This window comes from Rhinopithecus bieti, unplaced genomic scaffold (genome assembly GCF_001698545.2).
Source record: "Rhinopithecus bieti isolate Rb0 unplaced genomic scaffold, ASM169854v2 scaffold_9899, whole genome shotgun sequence".
NCBI classification, from domain to species: domain Eukaryota; kingdom Metazoa; phylum Chordata; class Mammalia; order Primates; family Cercopithecidae; genus Rhinopithecus; species Rhinopithecus bieti.
Genome location: NW_016806979.1, coordinates 7,242,497 through 7,270,218, shown reverse-complemented (window position 1 = coordinate 7,270,218; position 27,722 = coordinate 7,242,497). Strand labels below are relative to the sequence as shown.

The window sequence follows — 27,722 nt, the reverse complement described above, 5'->3', positions numbered from 1 at the left end:
ATGGCAAGAGCCTGAGCATCTCCCGGTGACAACCACTGAGACCTGGAACTCAAACATGTCCACTCTAGTCGAAGTGCGGGAGGCCGGGCCGCAGCGTTCGGTGGAGGTCCTGGAGGCCGGGTCCCAGCGTTCGGTGGAGGTCCTGGAGCCCGGGACCCAGGGTTCCCTGGTGGAGGTGCGGGAGGCCAGGACCCTGCCTGCAGTCTCTCGAGGCTGCCAGCAAGACCCAGCGACCTCCCGAAGCTGTCAGCAAGGCTGCGACCCAGGAGTTTCTCGAGGCTGCCTGGGACCATGACCAGATTATGAAGGCATCTCAGGCCCTGGAGCCAGAGGCAGTCGGGGTTGTTAAAGTGGAAGCTCCCTACTTCAGCCCCAGAAGCTGGGGCCGGGGGAAGGATGATGTGGATTGTTTTTGTTTTACCCCTTCTGTTGAATGTTTACAAATGCAAACTTGAGTTCTAATAAAGAATTGCATTTCCCTAAAAAAATAAATAAAACAAAGCATGTCCACTCGAGGGCCAATTCCTAACTTGCTGTCCCAAAACCACCCTTGTGACTGAAGGACATGAAATAATCTTGAAGGTGGGATACTGGGCATGTCGTGGAAGCCCTGAATTTCAGGACCAGTCATCCAGAAGAACTCGAGACAACACAGGCCTTCCATCTGGCCCCCTTCATAGAAAACAGAGGCTTCAACTGCAAAACAGGTTTACTGTTTAAGTATCAAACAAGATTATCACATAAAAAATAGCTACAGTGCTACGGTAGTGTATAAAGTGCTCAAGTGTCCTGAATGTAACCACGAGTCACCACAAGTCTCTCCCTGAACGAGAGACAGAGGGCAGGACTTCTCCCTGGCTGCTTCAAGAAAAGTCTTCCTTTGGGCTGATGAACGTGGCCTGAGTGGGGGCTGATGAGGCACCCGGGTTGTCGTCCTCAGACAGGGGCGTGTTCTTGGGTGCTCCCCGAGATTCTCTGCAGGCACCATCTTGATTGAAATACCACTGGCTGGGGGGCGCCATGCCCTGGGTCTCTTCCCAGACTTCCTGGTTTGCCAAGGCTGCCTCTTTGCTCACCTCTGCGGAGAGTTCCAGCACCTGGCTGAAGCTCCTGTTGAGGACAGGAGAAAGAACAGCTTTCACCCTCTGAGGTGAAGCGCACGCATGTGGTAAACGAGGGGCTGCCATGCAGGGAGGCGAATTTTCACACGGCCCACATGCTCAGTGGGAAAGGAGCAGCAAAGAAGATCTGTCTGAAAAGACACAATCAGGGAAACCCCCCAAGAACAGCACCAGGCACAAAAGGAGAGACTCATTCATCCAAGAAATGTTCACAGAGCTCCGTGCTGTGCTGCTGCTGTGGCGGGAGTATCTGTCCCCTCCCAAACTCCCATTAAAAAATTAATCCCCTGGCCGGGCAAGGTGGGATTAAAGTGCTGTAATGACAGAATTTTGGGAGGCCGAGGCAGGCAGATAGCTTGAGGCCAGGAGTTCGAGACCAGCCTGGGCAACATGGTAAAACCACATCTGTACAAAAAAAATTTAAAAAGCTGGGTGCAGTGGCTGACGTCTGTAATCCCAGCACTTTGGGAGTCCGAGGCGGGCGGATCGCCTGAGGTCAGGAGTTCAAGACCAGCCTGGCCAACACGGTGAAACCGTCTCTACTAAAAATATAAAAATTAGCCAGGCGTGGTGGAACGCACCTGTAATCCCAGCTACTGGGGAAGCTGAGGCAGGAGAATCGCTTGAACCCAGGAGACGGAGGTTGGAGTGAGCCGAAGATCGTACCACCGGCACTCCAGCCTGGGCGACAGAGTGAGACTCCGTCTCAAAAAAAAATTAGCCGGGTGCAGTGGTGCACACCTGTAGTCCCAGCTGCTTGGGAGGCTGGGGTGGGACGATCGCTTGAGCCTCAGAGGCAGAGGTTGCAGTGAGCTGAGATCACGTCACTGCACTCCAGCCTAAGCAATGAAAATGAAACCCTATCTCAATAATAATAATAATCCCCAATGTGGCAGCAGCGAGAGGTGGGGCCTTTAAGAGGTGACTGGGTCAATCAGGGTTCTGCCGTTCATGGGTGAATGAGTCATCCCGGGAGTGGGACTGTGGCTTTATAACCCTTTGATGTCTCCTGAATTGATCCATGGCCACCCACAGGAGAAAGAAATGCCACAGTGGCTGGCAGCTGTTTTGCATAAGTCCTTTTCCAATATTTTAAGCACTCGGAAAAAAATTTAGCATTGTAAAAAAGAGAAAAGATAGTCTTCTGGAAGAGGTGGAGCGTGTGGTTAGAAATCTCCCTGGGGGAGGCCGCGGCGGGCGGTGCGCAATGCCTCGTAACCCGCAGCACTTTGGGAGGGGGCCGAGACGGGCCGGATCATGAGGTGCAGGAATCGAGTACCATCCTGGTAATACGATGAAACCCCATCTCCTACTAACAAAATACCAAAAAACTAGCCGGGCCAGAAGCGAGGCGGGGCGCTCTGTATCCGCAGCTAGCTCGGAGGCCCCTGAGAGCAGGAGAATGGCGGAACCCGGAGGCGGAGCCTTGGCAAGTGAGCTGAGAGCCGGCCAACTGCGCACTCCAGCCTGGGCGCAGAGCAAGACTCGTCCAAAAAAAAAAAAATAAAAAAGAAATCATAATCTCCTGGGGAGGTAAAAAAAAAGGGGGGGGTCTTGATGGGTTTTGGGGGTCTGGACCCATAAGGATATGTGCTCTGTGAAAGCCACGGCACAGTCCTTTAAGATCTGGGCCATTTCTATCAATCAGAAGTTCAAAAAACATCCTCCTGGGACCTTACCCCGGAAGGCGTTGAAAACAACACGGCTGATGTGAGGGCACCCATGCTGCTGGGTTACTTTGAGGATGTGAAAGATAGGTGACACCCTTTCTCCTCGAGCTGCTTGAGAACTTCCATGGATTTTTTTTTTTTTCCTGAGACAGGGTCTTACTCTATTGCTCAGGCTGTAGTGCAGTGGCATGACCATAGCTCATTACAGCCTTGACCTCCCCAGGCTCAGATGATTCTCCCACCTCTGCTTCCTGAGTAGCTGGGACCACAGGCATGCACCACTGTGCCTGACTAAGGTTTGTATTTTTTAAATACAGCGGCCTGATGTGGTGGCTCATGCCTGTAATCCCAGCACCCTGGGCAGATCACTTGAGGTCAGGAGTTCGAGACCAGCCTGACTTTTATGGTGAAACCCTGTCTCTACTAAAAACACAAAATTAGCCGCGCATGGTGGCGGGCACCTGTAATCCCAGTTACTTAGGAGGCTGAGGCAGGAGAATCGCTTGAACCTGGGAGGTGGAGGTTGCAGTGAGCCAAGATCGTGACACTGCACTCCAGCCTGGGCAACTCTGCCTCAAAATAAATAAATAAATAAATAAATAATAGCGACAAGGTCTCACCATGTTGCCCAGGCTGGTCTTGAACTCTTGGCCTCAAGTGATCCTCCTGCCTTGGCCTCTCAAAGTGCTGGGATGACAGGCGTGAGCCAGTGCGCCCGGCCCTTCCATGGATTTTTCCAAGTGGGCAATGGGCTCTTTTGCTCTTCTCTTACCCCTGCTCTGTTTGAGTCTTACACTCTGTGAATGTAGGACCCGTCTTACAGCATATTTGATCCTCACTTCACCTAGAATCCCCATTCGCTCAAAAACGACTGAGAAGTGGGCTAGAAAAGGGAAATTAGCTGGGCGTGGCAGGACACACCTGCAGTCCCAGCTACTGAAGAGGCTGCGGCGGGAGGATCAGTTGAGCCCAGGAGTTTGAGGCTGCAGTGAGCTGAGATCTGCCACTGCACTCCAACCTGGGCAACAGAGTGAGAACCTGTCTCAAAAAAAAAAAAAAAAAAAAAAGGGCAAGGGAAGGCAAGGCAGGTGCTCTTGGAGATTTTGTTATCCACAATACGGATGACAATGACACCTGCTGGCCATTCTCATATCGTGTAACGTCTGGGAAAAGAGCAGCTCGCTCAGGGGGCTGAACTTCCTCTGAACTCTAAGGGGAACTCGGCACCACCCCAACAGGGCAGCCACCAACAGCCCTGAGCAAACAGGGTGCCACCTCTTTCTTAAAGCAGACAGCGCTGAGCAAACAGGGTGCCACCTCTTTCTTAAAGCATTTTCCGAGGTACCTTCGGAGCTCAAGGTCCTTTTTCTCTGTCACATCCTTGAGTTCGCTCAGTAAGTCCAGCACCTGCACATTTTCTTCTGAATCGCCAACGTCAAGTGCTGCCAAGAGGTGCTGAGTGGTCACCAGTTCACACTGCAGGGCATCTGGAGGGGAAGAGGGATGGTGGGTGATGGATGGCAAGGTGCCCCATGCAAGGCACACAGGAGTGGAGTGGCCGACAGGCTTCTCTCACAATGCTCGGCTATCGTGCTGGAACCATGGAGAGTGCACAGGGAAGAAGCGGAAGCCAAGGAAGACATTCGTGCCTTCTCCGTCCTGTGCTCTGAGATTGTGGGACAGGCACGTCCACCATCCAGGAGGGCATTGGAACAGAACTGAAATGTTACTCTGGAATCTTCAACAGAAACCAATGCAAATGTGAAAAAGGCTGTGCTGTGCCAGGGAGGATGCCTGAGGCCTCCCAGCCAGACCACGAGCAACTGAAAAACAGTCATTGTTCCCTGTGCCACTGAGCAGAGGGATGCCTGCAACTGCGGGACCTGTGTCACCCGCACTAGGACAACACGCCCCCTTCCCCGACACACGTCACATCAAGGCCAGTCATACATGAGAGTCACATTTTGGGAGCCTTTTAAGCGCCGTATCAGCCAGCCCCTTCTCCCTCCAGCTGTGGACTGAATTATGCCCTCCCCAATACGTACATTTCACTCCAACCCTCCATTCCCAGTGAGTGACCTTAACCGGTAACAGGATCTTTGTGGATGGGGTGGAGTTAAGATGGGTGGGCCTAATCCAGTGACTGGTGTCCTCATCAGATGCGGGAAATTTTTTTTTTTGTTTTTGAGAGAGTCTGGCTCTGTTGCCCAAGCTGGAGTACAGTGGCGCAATCTCGGCTCACTGCAACCTCCGCCTCCCGGGTTCAAGTGATTCTCCTGCCTCAGCCTCCCGAGTCACTGGGATTACAGGCACCCGCCACCACAACTGGATAATTTTTTTTGGATTTTTAGTAGAGATGGGCTTTCACCATCTTGGCCAGGATGGTCTTGAACTCCTGACCTCGTGATCCCCTGCCTCGGCCTCCCAAAGTGCTGGGATAACAGGGGTGAGCCACCATGCTGAGCCTGATGCAGGAAATTTCAATAACAAGACAGCCAGGGAGGAGGCCACGTGAAGACGGGCAGAGAATGGAGGGACACAGCCAGAGCCAAGGAACGCCAGCAGCCACCAGCAGGTAGGCGAGAGACAGGATGGGCTCACCCGACAGCCCCTGGAGGGAGCCAATCCCATCAACGCCTTGATTTCAGACTTCTGGCTAAAATCAAGACTCCCAAAACTGGGAGGGAATATCTCTGTTGTTTCAAACCACCCATTCTGTAGTCACTTGGTATGGCAGCCCCAGAAAACTCAACACGGTCCCTAGGCCAGTTCCCAGCAACTACCTAAGAGACTGAGCGTTTTCTGAGAGTTACAGATGTGGAGGTGACCGCAGTTATAAAATCAGAAACCTGGCCGGGCGGGGGGCTTACGCCTATTCAGGAACCCAGTGCTTTGGGAGGCCAAGGTGGGAGATCACTTGAGTCCAGCAGTTCTAGATCAGCCTGGGCAACATAGCCAGACCTCATCTCTACAAAAAGATAAACAATAATTAGCCAAGTGTGCCAGGCACAGCGACTCATGCCTGTAATCCCAGCACTTTGGGAGGCCATGGCAGGCGGATCACCTGAGGTCAGGAGTTTAAGATCAGCCTGACCAACATGGGGAAACCTCGTCTCTACCAAAAATACAAAATTAGCCGAGCATGGTGGTGCGTGCCTGTAATCCCAACTACTCAGGAGGTTGAGGCAGGAGAATCACTTGAACCCGGGAGGCGGAGGTTGCAGAGAGCCAGGATTGCGCCATTGCACTCCAGCCTGGGCAACAAGAGCGAAACTCCGTTTCAAAAAGAAAAACTAGCCAGGTGCAGTGGTGGATGCCTGAAGCACTAGGAAGGCTACTACTCAGGAGGCTGAGGTGGGAGAATCTGAGCAGAGCCTGAGAGGTTCGAGGCTGTAGTGAGCTATGATTGCACTACTGCACTCCAGCCTGGGCGACTACGCAAGAAGATTCCACCTCCAAAAAAAAAAAAAAAGAACAATGGCAGGCCATGGAGACTCATGCCTATAATCCTAGCACTTTGGGAAGCCAAGGTGGGAGGACTGCTTGAACTTGAGTTCAAGTCCGGCCTTGGCAACACAGTGAAATCCCGTCTCTACAGAAAAAAAAAAAAAATACAAAAATTAGCCAGGTTTGGTGGTGCACATGTGTACTCCTAGCTACTTAGAAGACTGAGGTGGGAGATCACTTAAACTCAGGAAGCAGAGGTTGCAGTGAGCTGAGATTGTGCCACTGCACTCCAGCCTGGGCGACAGAGCAAGACGCTGTCTTTGGGAAGATACCCGTTCTGAAGAGAATTTCAGATGCAGTGTGGCAGTTTTTTCACACTTGCCAAAGTTTTCAAGTTAGAGATTAGGTGGGAATCCTATGCCTGAAAGGGACCTCACTGCTCTGCTGAGGGGGAAAGCCGGGGTGCGGCTGGTGGTCTTGTCACCCTGCGACCACTAAGGCACATTTGTTGGGCGCAGGACTCAGGAGACTACAGGTTGTCCCTGAAAAATGCCTTTCGGCAGGACAGATCACTGTGAATCCCACTGCCCAAGGTTCAAATCCCAGTGTGCTTACTTACTCAGGGCTAGACCCTGGAGGAACCACAGCCTGACCAGCCCTCCCTATCCTCTGCCTTAGATGGAGAAGAGGACACTTGTGGCGATGACGTCGGGCCCACAGGAAGCACCCACACACTCCTCGCCCCGTCTGCTGCACACGCACTGGGATGTCCCGTTTCCTACCTAAAAGCTGCTGCCCGTCTCCCTCCAGGTGGATGGACCTCACAGGCAGCTCGTGCCTGGTGGTGTCCAGGGCTGTGGCGAACGTCCTGTATTGCTCCTTGAAGCGTGTGGCCACTGCCTCGAAGGGGCTGAGCATGTCGATCTGTAAGCAGAAGGGATAATGGGGGGAGACCCTGGAGTCCCCTCTCTGGAAGCTTAACTGATTGTGCAGGGTTAAGATACAGCACTGCTCTTCACGACCCCCAAGGGGCTCAGAGCTCAGGAAGTTTCCAAGGGTGTGGTGAGCTCTCCCCAAGAGAGCCAAGTGGATGGTAGAGCGGTCCAGGCCCCTTACTGAGAACGCATGTCTGCTTTCCAGTGGTTCTAGGCTTAGGCCCTAAGCTGGGCCCACCTGCTTTACAGCACTGCACCTAAACATCTGCCTTCCACAAGGCCATTCCCGACATGGCCCACTCCCATCCCAAACACGCTGTCGGGGTCTTCATGGGGGTTTGAAATGATATACAGTTGACCCTTGAGCAACACGGGAGTTTGGGGCATCAACTCCTGTGCAGTCAAAAATCTGTATATAACTTTTGACTTCCCCCGAATTTACTGATAGCAACTGTTGACTGAAACGTTACTGATAACAAACATTCAATGAACATGTAAATAGATTAGCATCTACACACACACACGTTTTACACACACACGTTTTAAGACGGAGTCTTGCTCTTTCTCCCAGGCTGGAGTGCAGGGGCGCAATCTTGGCTCACTGCAACCTCCGCCTCCCGGGTGCCAGCGATTCTCGTGCCTCAGTCTCCCAAGTAGTGGGTTACAGGCACGCGCCACCATGCCCAGATAATTTTTTGTATTTTTAGTAGAGACGTGGTTTCACCATGCTGGCCAGGCTGGTCTCGAACTCCTGACCTCAAGTAATCTACCCGCCTCAGCCTCCCAAAGTGCTGGAATTACAGGCATGAGGCACTGCACATATGTATTTTTTAGACAGATCTTACTGTGTTGCCCAGGCTGGAGTGCTGTGGAGTGATCATAGCTCACTGCAGCCTCCACCTCCCAGGGTCAAGCAAACCTCTTGCCTCAGCTTCCCAAGTAGCTGCGACTATAGGCATATGCCACCACACTTGGCTAATTTTTAATTTTTATAGAGATTGGCCAGACGTGGTGGCTCATACCTATAATCCCAGCACTTTCAGAGGCTGAGGAGGGCGGATCACTTGAGGTCAGGAGTTTGAGACCAGCCTGGCCAACATGGCAAAACCCTGTCTGTATTAAAAATACAAAATGTAGCTGGGCATGGTGATGCATGCCGGTGGTCCCAGCTACTCAGGAAGCTCAGGTATGAGCGTCACTTGAACCTGGCAAGTGGAGGTTGCAGTAAGCTGAGATCGTGCCACTGCACTACAGCCTGGGTGACAGAGCAAGACTCCATCTCAAAAAAAAAAAAAAAATTTTTTTGTAGAGATTGGGTGTCACTATGTTGCCCATGCTGGGACAAATATGTATGCATTCATGACATGCCTAACTTTTTCTTAATTTTTTTAGTATTTCTAGGCTATGAGGTTCAGCTGAGTTTCTTCAAATTGTCACAAATCTCTAAAACTTTTTCCAATATATTTATTGAAAAAAAACTGCATGTAAGGAGAACCTCACACTCAAATTCATGTTTGTTGTTTGAGGGTCAACTGGGTTTGTCTCTTTCTCTTCCATTCTGAGCTCCCTAAGGTCAGAGACCCTGCACTCAGTCCAGGGTCTAGCTGCAGGGGTGCTCACACGAAAATTTTGGATGTTAGGGGATGAGCTGTATCTCCCCAAATTCATACCTGACGTTCTCACCCCTAGTACCTTGGAATGTGCCCTTATTTGAAAATAGGGACTTTATCAGGGTCATTAAATTAACATGAGGTGATCGGGGGGTTTTGTGAGGGGTGCTAATCCAACGCGACTGGTGTCTTGTGGGGAAAGGGGGACACAGACACACACAGGGGGAAGGACATGTGAACAGACAGAGAAGACAACCATTCACAGGCCAAAGACAGGGCCAGGAGAGATTCTCCCTCGCAGCCCTCAGACAGAGCCAACCACCAACACCTCCATCTCAGTCTTTCAGCTTCTGGAACCATAAGACAATAAATTCCCGTTGTTTTGCCCATGCAGGTTGTGGGACTCTGTTCCAGCAACCACAGGAAACTCACTCAGCGGGAGGGGGGCCCACCCCTGCCTACCAGCCCTTTCTGGGTTCCAGGGGTTTGTTCCTGTCCTTCTCCCACACGGACGCCACTGACCACACAGCACTAGGAGTGGTGTGCCTCCCACCAGCACCCTGACCCTCCAGGGGGGTCCCAGAGCGCGTTGTCCTGTTGCTGCCCATGATCATCGGGTGCTCAGGAAGTCTCCGCACAAGTGCATAGAAGCTGCGCGCCTCCCTTACTGGTTCACACTTCACTTCGCAACCTCATCCTCTAAAAGTGTCACCACAGACCAACACCAGGACCACAGCAAGTGTGGCATTAAAAGCCTAACACAGAGTGAGAAGCCAGTGAGCAATCACACCCTAGGACGAATGCTACCCGAAACAGTGGAGATGGGACAGATTCACAGGGAACACTCACTGGTCACAGAGTGTCACTTACAACTGACCTGGGCATCCAGGACATCTGCCAGCTCCCGCTTCCTCTGAGAGAGGAGAAGCCTGCGCTTCAGCTCATAGGCCTTTTTCTGTAGCTTCTCCTTCTCCTTACACATTATTAATAAATTCTTTTCTGCCCTTCTTTCAAACTCAGCAAGATTGTTCTCCATCTGTTAAACGTGAAAGAAAAGCTCAGGCCGGGCGCGGTGGCTCAAGCCTGTAATCCCAGCACTTTGGGAGGCCGAGACGGGCGGATCACGAGGTCAGGAGATCGAGACCATCCTGGCTAACACGGTGAAACCCCGTCTCTACTAAAAAATACAAAACTAGCCGGGCGAGGTGGCGGGCGCCTGTAGTCCCAGCTACTCGGGAGGCTGAGGCAGGAGAATGGCGTAAATCCGGGAGGCGGAGCTTGCAGTGAGCTGAGATCCAGTCACTGCACTCCAGCCTGGGCGACAGAGCGAGACTCCGCCTCAAAAAAAAAAAAAAAGAAAAGCTCAGCCAGGTGGGGCCTCCCTCCCCATAGCGAATGGAGGCCACCCTTCCATCCATGGCATACGTGAACGAGGAACTGTTTTCACCTTTACGGATAGTAGCGTCAGCAGTAGTGTCTGAGACTCCATCATTTCCATCGCTTCAGATAAATCCTTAAGAAAAGAAAAAGACCCTCTCAATTCCTGATGAAGTGGTATAAATCCAGCTCTTTTCCCAGCAGGGGCAGAACTCTGGCTTGTGTGGATTTTCTGTATTCAGTTTGATATTTGGTAGTTCTCTACTGTAGTGGGTCTATTGCTTCTATTTTATTTTGTTTGGTTTTCTCCGGTGCTCTGAGATGAGAGAGGGAGGTCCACAACCTTCCTTCCCCTGGCATCTGGCAGGTGAAGAGACAGCGGCAGCTCGGTAGTCAAGGACAAGCTGAGGATACCCACCAATTTGGTGCTGCACCAGGACCAGAATGCAGTCTCCCCACCTGCTGGTCCCCCACCCACCAGTCTAGTCCTCACCTTAGTGAGACCACAGCCTAGCCGTCCTCCCACCAAGGGACAGAGCCTGGCATTGTGCCTTTTCTAGCACAGCGTGAGCACAGAGAAGTCCCCTGTCTCATTTCTTACATGGTTCCACATTGGTATCCACTACTGAATGTGTACTCGGGCAAATGTACACTCTACAAACGATCTAAGAACATTTGTGGTCTTGATTTTTGTCCTAAAGGGCATGGGTGTCTCATGTGTTCTTAGATCGGCGGGCACTCGGCACCTGGTTCAGAGCGGAAATCTAAATCGCACCTATGCAGCCCGTCTGTGGCCGCCCTCTTGCTTCAAACACTTACTGGGCTCTTTTTCCGAGGGGCAGAAAATGATGTCGACTCGGGTTTCTTTGCTATTGTTTTTGCTAACTGTGGCGTCTTTCTGATGATGCTTTTGTCTAAGATAAAGCACAGCATTTTTAATGGTGAGTAGCGTATCTAGACGGTCCCTGGTTGCCATTTTTTTAAATGATGGGTTTATCGGGATGTAACCTCATCATAAATTGAGGAGTAGATGGACTTATAACAGTCCAGCTTAAAGTTGTTCAACTTTGCAAGGGACAAAAGGCAAGTTTAATATCCTTTACCAAGGTATTAAGTATATTTTTGACGTACAATATTTTCAACTTACAATGGGTTTGTTGGATGTAACCCCATCATAGGCCAAGGGGCAACTGTACTTTGGAAGCCCACTGAGACCTACTGCAACCCCCAGCGAGTGACAGAAGGGGCAAAACAAATGATTTACCATTAATGGCAGAGAGATCCAGGTCAGGTGGAGCCGTGCCATGCCCTTCCAGCAACGTGGACTGCAGGTCACCCTTTCCGACCCCACTGCTATCTGCTGTTAAGAAAAGAATCCCCAAAAGTCAGCACAGTCAAGAGACACTCTCCATTGAAGCCAGGAAACGAGGCCGTGTTTTTGAACAACACCACTTGCTTCTAAAAACCCAATTTCGTCCAAGGTGGAAAGGCAAAAAAAAAAAAAAAAAACCCTGTGGAAATTCCCAGCCATCACCTTCACCTTGACTCTATTTTTAAAGTACCACTAGAAGACAGAGACATTCTGTACAACCAAAGAGATGCAAATAAGCCTTTCTGCTAGTTTACAGGATGCTAAGGGTGGGATACGATGCCATACTCCCATTCTACCCTCTACTCTCTTCCCATCTTTTTTGTTTTGAGATGGAGTTTCACTCTTGTCACCCAGGCTGGAGTGTGATGGTGCGATCTCAGCTCACTGCAACCTCCGCCTCCCGGGTTCAAGAGATTCTCCTGCCTCAGCCTCCCAAGTAGCTGGGATTACAGGCACCTGCCACCATGCTTGGCTAATTTTTGTATTTTTAGTAGAGACGGGGTTTCTTTCACCTTGTTGGCCAGGCTGGTCTCGAACTCCTGACCTCAGGTGATCCACCCACCTCAGCCTCCCAAAGTGTTGGGATTACAGGCATGAGCCACCACACTCAGCCAAGTCATCTTTCCATCTTTTTTCTGCAGCTTCTGGACTGTTCGTCTTCCCTGGGAGTTCCCTTCGTCTTTTAACCTATATTCTAAACTGTAAAATTAAGCCTTACACTGTCTAAGATGGGCACTGGCATATAGCATGCTACCATTATACAAGAGCTCAGGAGTGCTGCAAACGCCAACAGATGGCATGTACGATACGCTGTTGTGTTAGGAACTAAGCATGAGACTATTCAATGAACAACTATGCAGCTGAGGAAATGAACGACCTGGAAATGAAAAGAGGAAGGTCACCGCAACTGTAGGGTACAACAAAACAACCATTTGTGTTGAAATTCTTAATCTGGAAAGATCAGCAAAAATCTGTTGAGAGCACATGCCTTCAGTGCACAGACTGGGAGCCTGGGGTGAGGAGGTGGAAATTTTTTTTTTTTTTTAAGACAGAGTCTTGCTCTGTCACCCAGGCTGGAGTACAGTGGCACAATCTAGGTTTACTGCAACCTCTGCCTCCCGGGCTCAAGCAATCCTCCCACTTCAGCCTCCTGGGTAACTGAGAATACAGGCGAGTGCCACGACGCCCACATAATTTATTTTTTTGTATTTTCAGTAGAGATAGGGTTTCATCATGTTGCCCAGGTTGGTCTTGAACTCCTGGGCTCAAGGGATCTACCCGCCTCATCCTCCTAAAGTGCTGGCTGGGATTATAGGCGTGAGCCACCACACCCAGCTAGAGGTGGTAACTTTTTATTGCTATTGCTTTTGCCCTGGAATATTTTATCACCAGCATGTATAGCATTTGAACTAAGAAAATTAATTTTCTACAAAGCCATACAATGGAACTCAAACAAGCAGTCCTTTGAAATCATTATGGTGAGGTTTAAATTAAGGTTTCTTAGCCATGGCATTGCGAGCACGTGGGGCTGGATCCTTCCTTGCTGTGGTGGGGGGGTCCTGTGCATTGCAGGACACTGAGTGGCCTCCCTGGCCTCCACCCACCAGATGCTAGTAAAACCCCTTCCCCCAGATATGACAACCAAACACATCTCCAGACACTGCCAAAGAGTCCCCTGGGGGTCAGAATCACCCTTGAGTGAGAACTGGTTTTAAGGTGTGGCAGGTCCAGTCTCTGGTCCCCTGACCACACCAGCATTCCCAGCTTCATGCATGGCCTTCGACCCAATTAGATGGGGAAAAACTAGCAGGCTGGCTCTAGTGTGGCTGCTTCTCAACCATGCCTGGGAAGGGCATAGTGCGAATTCTCACAAACATCTACACCAGGAATGGCAAATTGTAGCTCATAGGTCAAATCCAGCCTGCTTCCTTTGCTTGTAAATAGTTTTATTGGCACATAGCTATACTTGTTCCTCTATGTCTGGACTGGGGCTGTTTTTAATGTTACAAACAGCAGAGTTGAGTCTTTTTGTTGTTGTTGAGACAGAGTCTCGCTTGCTTGCCCAGGCTGGAATGCAATGGCGCAATCTCGGCTCACTGCAACCTCCACCTCCCAGGTTCAAGTGATTCGCCTGCCTCAGTCCTGCACCCTCACCCCAAGTAGCTGGGATTACAGGCGTGTGCCACCATGCCCAGTTAATTTTTGTATTTTTAGTAGAAATGGGGTTTCACTATGTTGGCCAGGTTGGTCTCGAACTCCCGACCTCAGGATGAGTCCTCACAGCCTCTCTAAGAGTCTTGCTCTCAGAGCACCAGAAGGAAAACAGTCACGTAGACAAGAAACTGATGTCACAAAGCAGTACCATGATGAATGTGGCTTTTCTCTTGGGCCACACAGGGAAGAAGTGATCTCCCCTTTTCTCCGCATCCCTGCTCACCTCCCCACATCCCCCCAGTCTGTCCTTACACGCCAACTCTTTGCTCACTGCTTCTGACCTTTTCCAGAAAGGAAAGAAGGAACTTTAACTTAGCACCCATGGAGACAAAATGTACTGCCGCACTCATCGCCGCCCGAGGACCAGGGCTGTTTCGCACCTTTGCTTTTCTGGAGCAGGCTGGATTTCCTTCCACCTTCAGACATCTTCCCTCGGGTCTGTGACCCATCTCCTGCAGGAGCCTGTTATGGGAACACATGACACTCAGAGGACAAGACATCCTCCCTTCACAACAAGGGGCCCTGATGTGGTCTGCACTGTGTTTCGTAACTGCTCTTACTTTGAGGCAGGGGAGACATTTAAAGAGGTTTGAAATTTTACCTCATATATACAGGACAAACAACTTTTGTCAAAATGTAGACGCTCACTTGCAGAGAACATAGGAAACTACCAAAATGTTTGCTGGTGATTCTTGACATGGCAGATTACAGATGACTGATTTTTTTCTAGACACATTTCAGTATTTGCTAGTTTTCTAGAGAGAACATATAACTTTGGTCATCAGGAAAACAAAGTTTTACACATACGTTGTCAAAATATTTGTTTTAAGTAACACACGGAACACTGCCCTTCCAATAACCAAAAGCAAAACGAAAACCTTATAAAAAGCAAGGGGCAGGTGCAGTGGCCATGGCCAGGGTCCCAGCTATTCAGGAGGCTGAGTTGGGAGGATCGCTCAGGCCCAGGGGTTTGAGGCTGCAGTGAGCTATGATCACACCACTGCACCCCAGCCTGGGAGACAGAGCGAGACCAGAGCAAGGACATGACGATGCACAGACACCACTCTCATTCAGTATCACAGTGGAGGTCCTCAGATAAGAAGTAAAAGGCAAACAGGTTGGGAAGGAAAAGTAAAACTGTTTTCACAGACGTAATTTTTCATGTAGAAAATCCCCAAACATCTTCAAAACTGCTATTAAATTTAGTAAGTAAGTTTCACAAGAGTTTTCTTTCAATTTTGTGTGTGAACTTGACTGGATATGGGGTGCCCCGGACTGAACATTTTTGGGTGTGTCTGTGTTTACTAATGAGATCAGCATTTGAATTGGTGGATGCAATAAACTGCCCTCCCCAGTGTGTATGGGCACCATCCAATCCCTTGATGGCCTGAATACAACAAAACAGTGGAAGGAGGAGAAATTCATGCCTTTTGCTTCCTGCTTGCCTGGTTGAGCTGAGACATCTTACTCCATCTCCTCCTGCCCTCAAACTGGGACTTACACCTTTGGCTCCCCTGGTCTCAGGCCTTCAGACTCACACTGAACTAAACCACCAACCTTCCTGGCTCTCCAGCTTGCAGACAGCAGATCCTGGGATTTCTCAGTCTCCATAATCACATGAGCCAATCCCGCGTAAAAAAAAAAAAAGCCAATCCCCCTTTTATATATTCATATCCTTTTATAAGCATCTCTGATTGGTTCTGTTTCTCTGAAGAACTCTAATACAGCAAGGGTGCAGGATGCAGGGTCAATATGTAAAAGTTCACATCTCAGGTCAGGAGATCGAGACCATCCTGGCTAACACGGTGAAACCCTGTCTCTACTAAAAAAAAATACAAAAAACTAGCCGGGCGTGCTGACAGGCGCCTGTAGTCCCAGCTACTCGGGAGGCTGAGGCAGGAGAATAGCAGGAACCCGGGAGGCGGAGCTTGCAGTGAGCTGAGATCCGGCCACTGCACTCCAGCCTGGGCGACAGAGCCAGACTCTGTCTCAAAAAAAAAAAAAAGAAGTTCACATCTCTAGCAATGAAGTAACAATGAACAAGTTTGGAGACTGAAATTAAAAGAGAGTACCATATACAATGGCACTAAACACCAAATGCTTACTTATAAATCCAGTAAAATATGTGTAAGATCTATAATCTGGAAGCTACAAAACAAAGTTGAAAGAAATCCAGGAAGATCTAAATATAAATGGAGAAGCATACCATGTTCATGGATTGAAAGACTCGATGTTATTAAGAAGGCATTCTCCTTGATTTATGGATTCAATATAATCAAAATCCAGCAGATATTTTTCTAGAAAATGACAATTCTAAAATCTCTATGGAAAGCCAAAGGAACGAGAAGAGACTAAATAGTCTTGGAAAAGCATAGTAGGAGGTCTCACATTACCTGATCTCACGACTTAGTGCAAAGCTACACTAACCTCAGTAGTGTGAAACTAGCATAAGGATGCATACATAGAACAATGGAAAAGAACAGAGCCCAGACACCATGCCCACATATATGGTCAACTGGTATTTGACACAGATGATGAGAAAATACAACGGGAAAAAGGAAAATCATTTCAATAAATGGGATAGAAACAACTGAACACCCGTACATGAAAAAATGAACTTTGATTTAAACATCACACCATACACAAAAACTAACTCACAGACTTAAAAGTAAAACCTAAATTACAAAACTCCAAAACAAAGAAAACTGGAGAAAATCTGTGATCTTGGATTAGGTGGAGATATCTTGGATAAGACTCCAAAAGTACAATCCACAAATGGGGAAAGTGATCAACTGGGCTTCATCGAAATCGACAACTTCTGCCTCTTAAATTAAAACACTTAGGCCGGGCGCGGTGGCTCAAGCCTGTAATCCCAGCACTTTGGGAGGCCGAGACGGGCGGATCACGAGGTCAGGAGATCGAGACCATCCTGGCTAACGCTGTGAAACCCCGTCTCTACTAAAAAATACAAACAACTAGCCGGGTGAGGTGGCGGGTGCCTGTAGTCCCAGCTACTCGGGAGGCTGAGGCAGAAGAATGGCGTAAACCCGGGAGGCGGAGCTTGCAGTGAGCTGAGATCCGGCCACTGCACTCCAGCCCGGGCACAGAGCGAGACTCCGTTTCAAAAAAAAAAAAAATTAAAACACTTAATAGCATGAAAAGACATGCCAGACTAGAAGAAAATATTTGCAAAGCACCACAAAGAGGTGGTATCCAGAATATAGAAAGCACCCTCAAAATTCAATAATAAGAAAACAACCCAATTTAAAACTGGACAAAAGATCTCAACAGACACATCAGCAAAGATACAGGAATGGCAAATAAGCACATGAAAAGATGCTCAATATAATCGGCTATTATGAAAACACAAATGAAAACCACAATGAAGTATCACTTCACACCCACAAGACTGGCTAGAATGTGAAAGTAACAACTTGTACTCTTCATCTATGTGCCTAGTGGGAACATAAAGATGGCGCAGCCACTGTGGATAACAAGTAGTTTCTTGTTACCATCATATAGAGAAAGATGTTTTCATGTACAATTCACGGCTTGTAACTCCTATAAGCCCCTGTTACAGTAAGCAGGATCTTTCTGACCTCCCACACTCCCTTCACCTGCCAGAGAGGGTCCTGCCTCATACCCCAGAGGAAAAAATGCAACAGAGGCCAAGAAGAATCTGAACAGACAGGCCTTGCTGGGTTTAGAGCATATCCTTTTTGACCAATCACATTTCCACAGGGCTGTCCATGCTGCAATCATGCCTAAGTCACGAAGACTCCATAAAAACCCAGAAGGAGCTGGGCGTGGTGGCACGTGCCTGTAATCCCAGCACTTTGGGAGGCCGACGTGGGCAGATCACGAGGTCAGGAGTTCGAGACCAGCCTGACCAACATGGAGAAACCTCATTTCTACTAAAAATATAAAATTAGCTGGGCATGGTGGTGTGTGCCTGTAATCCCAGCTACTCGGGAGGCTGAAGCAAAATAGCTTGAACCCGGGAGGCGGAGGTTGCAGTGAGCCAAGATCGCACCACTGCATTCCAGCCTGGGCAACAGAGTGAGACTCCATCTCAAAAATAAAATTAAAAAAAAAAACACAAAAGGACAGAGCTTGGAGAGATTTCAGATCAGATAGCTGAACACGTGGAGATTCCTAAAGGGCAGTATGCCTGAACGGGCCATGGTAGCTCTGTGCGCCTTCCCCCATATCTCACCCTACACATCTCTTATCCTTAAAAAAAAAAAAAAAAAAAAAAAAAAAAAAAAAAAAGACAGGATGTCACTGTCACTCAAGATGGAGTGCAGTGACTCACTGCAGACTTAACCTCCTGGGCTCAAACAATCTTCCTGCCTCAGCCTCCCCAGTAGCTGGGACTATAAGCACCCACCACTACACCCAGCTATTTTTATTTTTTTGTAGAGATAGAGTCTTGCTATGCTGCCCAGGCTGACCTCAAACTGTTAGGCTCAAGCAATCTTCCCACCTTGACCTCCCAAAGTGCTGGGATTACAAGCCTAAGTCACCATGCCCAGCCACTTGGCTATTGAAAAAAAAATTTTTTTCAGAGACAGGGTCTCACCCATGCTAGTCTGGAACTCCTGGCCTCAAATAATCCTCCCATTTCAACCTCCCAAATTGCTGGGATTTCAGGCATGAGCCACCACACTCGGCTCCATCTGTATCTTTTGTAATATCCTTTATAATAAACTGGTAAACCTAAGAGTTTCCTTGAGTTCTGTGAGTCACTCCTGCAAATTAACTGAACCCAAAGAGGGGGGTCATGGGAATCCCGACTTGAACTTGGTCAGAAGTTCTAGTGGCAGAAGAGGGGCAGTCTTGGGGACTGAGCCCTCATCCTATAGGTTCTGATGCTATTTCCAGGTAGAGTGTGTCAGAATTGAACTGGAAGACACCCAGCTGGTGGCTGCTGCTTGCTGGTGGGGGAACCCTCTCACATATCGGTCACAGAAGTCCTGTGTTGACTGTTGTTGAGTGGGAGAGCAGGAAACACAGTCCGAGTTTTTCTATGAGCCAGCAATCCTCCTCTTGGGAGAAATAAAAACATGTCTATACAAAAAACCGCACAAGAATGTTTACGGAGGCTTTATTCATAATCACCAAGACAGGAAATCAAGTGACTGCCTGTCAATCAATGAACAGATGAACACACTGTGGTCCATCCACTTGATGGAATACTATTCGGCCATAAGAAGGAACCAGGCCAGGCATGGCAGCTCATGCCTGGAATCCCAGCATTTTGGGAGGCCGAGGCAGGTGGATCACTTGAGGCCAGGAGTTCGAGACCAGCTTGGCCAACATGCCAAAACCCTGTTTCTACTAAAAATACAAAAATTAGCCAGGTGGGGTGGTACACACCTGTAATGTCAGCTACTCTGGAGGCTGAGGCAGGAGAATGGCTTGAATCCAGAAGGCAGAGGTTGCAGTGAGCTGAGATTGCACCACGGCACTCCAGCCTGGCTGACAAAGCGAGACTCCATCTCAAAAAAAAAAAAAACAACAACAACAAAAAAAAAAACAAAAAAAGAAGGAAGAACCTACCTGCAATACATGCAACAACAGAGGAACTTGAAAGGCACTCTGTTAAGTGTCAGGAGTCAGAGGCAAGGCCTGCAAACTGTGATGCCACAGATATGACCTTCTAAAAAAGGCAAAACTGCAGATTCTGAAAGCCAATCTGTGGTTGCCTGGGGGTGGAAGAGGGGATGGTCCTATCAGAGCACAAGGGGATTTAGGGATGACTCATTCTGTAGCTTGATTATAGAGGAGGTTCCATGACTGTCTATGTCTGTCAAAACAGGCAGGACCCTATGCTGAAAAGAGAGATGCTGACTCCATGTAAATGATACCTTGATTTTAAAAATGGGAGGAAAAAACAGAAAAGATCTAAAGGGCTAAAATGTTACAGCACGCAGACACACGGGGGCGCTGTCACCAAGTCTTGGCGACAACATGAAAATTTGGAGTGTGAAGACTGTGACTCTTTGTTGGAAATTGCTCTGAGAAGAATATCTGCTCGTGCAAAGGTATCCTCTTTTCTCAAGCCAAATCTTAAGTCACAGGGTCAAGAGCCCACCAGCCAACCAGAGCAGAAGACAGGCAGTGGGAATTTGACTTAATTTTATCATAAACCAAGATTTGGAAAGCAGAGGGAAGAATCCAACCTTGACTTCACTGAAAGAAAATATCTAATATTATAATCTACTGATTGTTCACACCAACTCTCACATAAAGCACCTTCTCACATGGTTAAATATCTTTCATGCCATTAGTTTCAATGGTTTCATAGTATTTCATGGTGTGCCTACACGATAGTTCACTAAACTCTTCCTCCAATTCAGAGTGATCAAGGCATGTCATTTTTCCCATAGTTTTTCTCTAAAACCTGTAGCTGTTTTTTTTTTTACTCTCTTTTTTTTTTAAGACAGGGGACAGGGTCTCGCTCTGTCGCCAAGGCTGGAGTGCCGTGGTGTACTCTCAGCTCACTGCAACCTCCGCCTCCCAGGTTCAAGTGATTGTCCTGCCTCAGCCTCCTGAGTAGCTGGGATTACAGGCGCACGCCACTGCGCCCGGCTCATTTTTGTAGTTTCAGTTGAGACAGGGTTTCGCCATGTTGGCCAGGCTGGTCTCGAACTCCTGGCCTCAAGTGATCCGCCCGCCTCGGCCTCCCAAAGTAGCTGTTTTTTTAAATACCAGCAAGACACCAAGAAGTGTGTGCTGGGCACTCGAGAAGACAGCTTCAGAATCCAGAAAGCAAATTAACTGGGTTGAAAGGCAAGAACAGCCTGGGCTCAAGGGCTCACGCTTGTAATCCCAACACTTTGGGAGGCCAAGACGGGAGGATTACTTGAGCTCAGGAGCTCAAGACAAGCCTGGGCAACATAGGGAGACCCCGTCTCTACAAAAACGTTTAAAAATTAGCTGGTGTAGTAGCACACGCCTTTGGTCCCAGCTACTCAGAAGGCTCAGGTGGGAAGACGGCTTGAGCTTGGGAGGTGGAGGCTGCAGTGAGCCGTGAACAAACCACTGCACTCCAGCCTGCACGACAGAGAGAGACCTTGTCTCAAAAACCAAAAAAAAAAAGGTAAGAACGATATTATGTTTCAATGGAGATCACAGCTTCGTAAAAGAGATGCTTGTAGCCATAAGCCTCCGATGACAGAGACTCACAATTGGCAGCATGAAGGGCTGATGGTCTCAAAAGCACCTGGGTGAAGACCCCAAAATGCTTCCTTCAGGACCAGGTTGTAACCACCTCCCATGACTAGTTTCGGAATCCCAGTTACTCAGAACCACGCTCAGATCTGCTGCAAACGGAAGGTGAGTGCGGCCTTACCTTTTGGGTTGTCTTCTTTTCATACTGCAGATAACGGGACTCAATCACTCTTCCACCTGTAGAGACATACTGTTGGTGCACAACAAAACTATAAAGGACCGAAGACCCCACACACCCAGACCCCATGCCCCAGAGACCCACATGCCAGGGGCCCTCCCCACTCAGTGACCAGAACAGAGGTCACCACTCCTCCTTCTTGCCTCTGATCACATCCTTCAGCAGCCTCGAGCATGCATGGGACGCCTACTGTATGCAAGTCCCAAGCATCTGTGGAGTCGCAGAGTTCCTGAGGAACTAAGATCAAGGAACACCCCACAGGGTCAAAGCTGCAAGTGCGCTCAGGCAAGCGGGAGGGGAGAAGAAAGAGCTTTCTCTGCCGGCCTCCAGGTGGCTTACTCCTTCCTCCCAGCTCATGTGACCCCAACGGCCCTTCCCCTGCCTGCGTGTGTCTAGGACTCACTCCTGGTACTATCTTTTACTCCCCCCGCCCCTTACTCAGTTTGGGACCCCCTGCCCTGAGACATGCCCAACACCCAGGCCCTCTTCAGACACAGCCAAATCCCTGGTGACAGCCCGACCCCACGTCTCCTTCTAGGGCTACTCCTGGGAGCATGACTGTGGATAAACAAATGCCACCTGTCACCTCAGCTTCTGGGGGTAGGAGTCTGGACTGGATCCGATTGGTTCCATTCTATCCCCCAGCCCTCTCCCGGACCCCTCCCTCAAACCTGTTCCTCCCACCTCCTACGCCTGGCCCAACCCTCGGTCTCAGCTGGTGACCTGTTTCCTCCTTCATTGGAAAGACAGAAGTGGCCCCAGGAGACCCTCCTGCCACTACATCCAGTCACCTCCAGTCCGGAGGGTTGCATCCCCCCGGCCCTGTGAATAGACCTCTGTGCTCCCAGGTAAAGCGCCCCCATACTGGGTGCTAAAGCCCAGCCCTCACTTCCACAAGGAAACTCCCCGCAACTCCCACCTCCCTGCCTCAGTCCCCACAGCTCCTCTCTCCACCAGATGCCTCCCCCCATTTCTCCCATCTCCTCGACAGCAAACACTCCAGAGTTCTTTACTCACCATCTCCTCTTCCTCTCCTTTCTTCTTCCCTTGAATCCCACCCCCCACAGTCCAGCTTGCAGACACACCACTGCACCAGAACACCTTTGGACAAGACCACTGTGACCTCCCTTGCTCCTGAGCCCAGAGGTCCATTCTCAGTCCTGGTCATCTGAGCCACCAGGTACAATCATTGCTGGCTCCCTCCTTCCTGAAATCTTCCGTCAGCCTCCAGCCGCCCTTCAGGGCTGAGACAGGCTGGCGTGCTGGATCCATGGGCTCAGGAAGCCTGAGTGCCTCCGGGAACCTTCTGAGCCCGGTGCCACCAGCAACTTGCCTCTACCCTTATCACTTTGTCACCTCTCACATGCTCTATTTGGCTGCTCTGCTGTGTGGACCCCCTTGTTGTGCATCCCCCTGCAGGCACCTCCCTCTCTCAAGGCTCTGCTCAGTTCAGACCACAGCACGCCTGCCCCTGCCTGCCATTTCGTCACAGCATCTGCTAGCGCACCCCACAGCCTCCTTATGGTTCTCATGCAAGGCCCACCTCCCCCCTAGAGCCCCAGGGGCCCGGGATTTTTGTCTCCTTTGCGTGCTGCTATGTTACACCACCTGACACGGGGTAGGCACTCAAGAATATGTCAAATGAATGATTCCAGGCCAGGCGCAGTGGCTCACGCCTGTAATCCCAGCACTTTGGGAGGCCGAGGCGGGCAGATCACCTGAGGTCAGGAGTTCCAGACCAGTCTGGCCAACATGGAGAAACCCTGTCTCTACTAAAACTACAAAAATTAGACAGGCGTGGTGGCACATGCCTGTAATCCCAGCTATTTGGAAGGCTGAGGCAGGAGAATCGCTGGAACCTGAGAGGCGGAGGCTGCAGTGAGCCGAGATTGTGCCACTGCACTCCAGCCTGGCGACAGAGTGAGACTCTGTCTCATTAAAAAAAAAAAAAAAAAGAATACTTTGGCATTGTATCAGTGCCATAGAGCTCAGAGGTTTGCCTTTGTACTGAAGAGACCCAGGGAGAGCGACATGCTCAATGTCACACAGCTTGAGAATTCAGTCAAGTGAGATTGTGACTTCAACCATATCTTTGCGCTAGTTGATTCTTCTGTTGAGGACTGGGGCTGCAGCTGCTACCTTGAGAGGAAAAGGAGGTGCCCTCAGAGTTAACAAGGATCCTGCAGTCAGCCAAAGGGCTGGGCTGTCAATCTGGGCAGCCTCAGGGCAGGAATGCGCCATGCCTGCAGAGCAAGCGTGGGTGCAGGTGGGTGCCCGGCAGATATGGACAACCGGGAGGCCATTCTCATGATACAGGTCTCTAAGGGCTGAGGCCAGGACCAGGTGGGGTCCCAGGGACAGAACCAAGCCACATAAAGAGTCTCCCCATGGATGGTGATCGAACAGCTGAGAGAAAGGATATCCCCAGTTCCCAGCAGAGAGACCATCCAGCCCAGGTCTTTCTAGTAGTATCAGCAAACAGTTTTGCTCAACAAGAAGGATCTCAGGCTTGGGCTGCCTTGGACGGTAGGGAAAGAAAAGCACTTTCAAGTTTCCAGAAAACTAGGATTCAACTGTTTGTTTTAAACAGGCTGGCCAGGCATGGTGGCTCACGCCTGTAATCCCAGCACTTTGGGAGGCCGAGATGGACGGATCACTTGAGGTCAGAAGTTCGATACCAGCCTGGCCAACATGGTGAAACCCTGTCTCTACTAAAAACACAAAAATGAGCCAGGGTGGTGGCACGCACCTGTAATCCCAGCTATTCAGGAGGCTGAGGCAGAGAATCGCTTGAACCTGGGAGGCAGGAGCTGCAGTAAGCCAAGATTGCACCACTGCACTCTAGCCTGGGTGACAGAGCGAGACTCCATCTCAAAAAAATAAACAGACAAATAAACAAACAGGCTGAATTTTCCACAGAAGCAATGTTATAAAGAAGGATACAATTCTTGTCCAAGAATGAGGTAGCTCATAAATATACCAGGTGTCATATGCGAGATTAACATGCAATGTTCAGAACTTGGGAATAAGTGGTCAGGAAATAAAAAGACAACTCACCCAGCGATGCTGAAACCCACAAACCTTGCCTCACTTGGAAATAAAATCCTGCTCTAAGCTCGCTGAATTGGGCCCTGCAACACTGCATACACTGAGAAGATACCTCATTGTATCATTGTCTTGACCTCCAACGATGCACTCTAGAATCTACCATGCAAGCCGAGCATTTCCTTTGTTTTTTGAGATAGAGTTTTGCTCATCACCCAGGCTGGAGTGCAGTGGCGCGGTCGTGGCTCACAGCAACCTCCACTTCCCAGGCTCAAGCCATTCTCCAGCCTCAGCCTCCTGAGTAGCTGGGATTACAGGCACCTACCACCATGCCCAGATAATTTTTGTATTTTTAGTAGAGATGGGATTTCACCATGTTGGTCAGGGCTGGCCTCGAACTCTTGACCTCGTGATCCACCCGCCTCAGCCTCCCAACGTGCTGGGATACAGGCATGAGCCACCATGTCCAGCCACATTTCCTTTTTTTTTTTTTTTGAGACAGTCTCACTCCATCGCCCAGGCTGGAGTGCAGCAGTGTGATCCTGGCTTGTAGGGGAGGCTGTTAACGGTGACCCCAGACCAATAGGTGGAAATCAGACGTACAGGCACCCCTCATGAGACTGACACGCTTACGCAGTGGGAATTTAGAGTTGGATTTTAGGCCGGGGGCAGTGGTTAATGCCTGTAATCCCAACACTTTGGGAGGCGGAGGCAGGAGGATCACTTGAGGTTAGGAGTTCAAGACCAGCCTGGGCAACAGAGCAAGACCCTGTCTCAAAAAAAAAAACAAGAGTTTGATTTTAGATAATGATCTCCATGGTCTCTACACCCACGCTTCCAGGGGACATGTCCTGGACACAGCCCATGACCCCCATGGCCGCAAGGGAAGCCACTGCTCAAAATGACCACCACCATTCTTGACACATTCCTCGCCGCAGGGCTGGGACGGCCAAATCCACAATCCCCAGAGGTGTGACTACAAGGAAGTAAAGCCATAGGCCCCCTTTTCCGGCCTGTTTTTTCCTTCCTCCAAAAGCACGGAATGAAAGAAGAAAACCATGTTCCTTAAAGAGATCCTGACACTGCTCACCTTGAACTCTTTTCTCCTTCTTCTTGGCGCTGCTAGGATTGGTGGGGCCGGTTGCAGGCTTCCTGCAAGAGAAGAGAGAGAGGTCTTGTTCATCTCACTGCCCAAGAAGCACAGGGAAGCCGGCGAGGTGCCTCTGCTAGTTGAAGCTCAGATAGCCCAGTCCAAGGGCTGCCTGAGGACAATTTCAGTGAGGCTGGGCCACCTCAACAGGAAGAGGGACAAAAGGAGTAGCCAGCCCTGGTCACCTGGGCAAGAAGGCATAGGTGAACATCTGAACTGAGAAGAGAGGAGGGTAATGAGAGCTCCGTGGGAGAGATCGCAGGAGATCTCAAATTATCCCTGGGTTCATTCATTCACCAGACATTGATGCACCTACTGTATAGCAGTAGAGACACAGTGGCGAACAAAACACAGAGCTCCTTCAAAAAAAGGGAAGATCAACATCTTGATAGGCAGGTACTAGGAGTGGTCCTGGCAGGTACCTACCTCACTTTGGGAGGCTGAGGCGGGTAGATCACAAGGTCAGGAAATCCAGACCATCCTGGCTAACACGGTGAAATACCATCTCTATTAAACATACAAAAATGAGCCGGGGTGGTGGCATGCACCTGTAGTCCCAGCTACCTGGGAGGCTGACACAGGAGAAAGGTGTGAACCCGGGAGGCAGAGGTTGCAGTGAGCCGAGATCACGCCATTGCACTCCAGCCAGGGCAACAGAGTGAGACTCCATCTCAGTAAATAAATAAATACAAATACAAATAAAAATAGAATGATGCCTGATGTAATTGGAAAGAAGGAACCCTGAGATAGGAATCGCTGACTCATCTGCCATGGGGGTGCAGGAGAGGGAGAGTCTAGGATGACTAGGGGTTTCAGGGTTTCAGCCTGATCTAGTGGTAAAAGAAGGGATCCAGGAACAGACACCAGCAACACAGGAGGGGCAAGTAGTGAGGGGGACAAGTGAAGGGGCAGGGCCACGCCCAGGGCACTGTAACTCCTGCTCCCATTACCAAGGGCGGCTCCACTGGTCCCTGCGGCCACCTCCTCTGAAGCGGGCTCCCAGGACCCCAAAGTGAGACCCAGGCAATGCTGGGGACACTTCCAGGCCACCGTGGGGAGAGGCAACTTAGTAAATGTTCGCCAGGTGCCAGGAGTTGTGGTCGCCCACAGGCTCCTCCTAACCCGACAGCTTCCTAACTGTTAACACCGGCTTTTTCCTCCTTTTTCCTCGCTGCAAAACAAAGACACACAGGTCTTACATAGGTCACCCCCGGGGCAGTCTCAGAGCCAGAAAGAGACAAGAGCACAGATTCCCTCCGGGGACTGAGCTAGGGCTGTGGCCTCAAACCGAATGGGCTCCTAGGTGAACCTGCTGCGACCTGAGGGGGGTCCCTACAACCTGTGCGAGCCTCAGGTACACCTGTACCTGGGAAGTGCTACTGTCAATCTATCGGTTACGGCCAAGCGGCGGTGGAGTGATTCCTCTTGCTGTCCAGTTTCACTTCAGTTTGCACCTGGCACGATCAACACTGGCAGAATTAACAAAACTAGACAAATACAGCCTCAGGATCATTCATGCCTAGTTCTCGGTCACTATGCAAGTCACGTCCCCTCCCTTGGTCTCCATCATCTCCCCAGTAAACTGGGAGTACAGAATAAAGCGCATGGGAGGATTAAAGGGGACACTTTGGTCGCCCACCACTTGTTCACTGCATAACGGTAATTCCAAGAGCGACATCACAGTAAAGACCCAGGCGCCGATCTAAGCGCGTTTCAGCCTCACGCGACGCCTACGAGGTTGAGCTGCGTCATCGGCCCCATTTCGTAGCGGAAGAAGCGAGGCACCGGGCGGTCAGGCTGCTTGCCCGACGTCGCCCCGCGTCCCAGCTGAGGACGCGGAATTCGGGGCCGGTCGGGTGTCCGCGCTCCGGAGCATGCGCAGAGGCAGCACGCCATTGGGGTGTTCAGGGGCCCGTGCAGTTCCTGGAGGGGTCGAACCCGAACTCACCCCGAGGGTCCCCACTCCCCAACTCCGCTGCCCATACTCTCCAGCCCTCTGGCGTCTACAAATCCAGACCTGCGGGCGCCTCAACTCACCCAGCGCCGCGCCCCGAGGAATCCGCCATTTTCCCGCCTTCCACCTCAAGGCCCGACCCGCCGGCTTTTCAAAGCCGGACCCGCCCACTTGCTTGCGGGTCGGACCATTTGTGGAGCCTCAGGAGGGGTGGCTGCGAGGCGTGAGGCAGCGTCGGCTAAATGCGGAGAGCGCGGCCCCCGACGCGTGCACTGCCTGTCTTCCCCTCGCGCTTGGTCTCGCCCACCATCGGCGGTTGGGGGTTGTGGTGGTGGGTGGGGCCTCAGCTGTCGGAAAGTAGGGGCGGGGCTTTTCGCGATGTCCCGCCCCCTAGGCGCGCTGGCGTCACGCCC

The 27,722-nt window shown here is 50.3% G+C and overlaps 1 protein-coding gene across 4 annotated transcripts; it reads right to left on the bottom strand.

The window, feature by feature from the left end:
• Positions 1 to 691: 691 nt before the first annotated feature.
• On the bottom strand, positions 692 to 27,720 carry HAUS8 (HAUS augmin like complex subunit 8). 4 transcript variants are annotated; one of them, XM_017879534.1, is made up of 11 exons: positions 27,393 to 27,720; positions 25,296 to 25,357; positions 21,104 to 21,159; positions 14,127 to 14,208; positions 11,425 to 11,517; positions 10,980 to 11,074; positions 10,231 to 10,296; positions 9,661 to 9,819; positions 7,021 to 7,162; positions 4,137 to 4,278; positions 692 to 1,110 (listed from the first exon to the last, which is right to left on the bottom strand). In XM_017879534.1, exons 1-11 carry the CDS (start codon positions 27,419 to 27,421, stop codon positions 864 to 866), a joined length of 1,173 nt encoding a protein of 390 aa, XP_017735023.1. In that variant the 5' UTR covers positions 27,422 to 27,720; the 3' UTR covers positions 692 to 863. The 4 variants fall into 4 exon arrangements, with proteins under 4 accessions (XP_017735023.1, XP_017735022.1, XP_017735024.1 ...); XM_017879533.1 differs by having other exon boundaries at positions 11,425 to 11,520; positions 27,393 to 27,719; XM_017879535.1 differs by lacking the exon at positions 27,393 to 27,720 and adding an exon at positions 26,722 to 27,194 and having other exon boundaries at positions 11,425 to 11,520.
• Between the last annotated feature and the right edge of the window lie 2 nt (positions 27,721 to 27,722).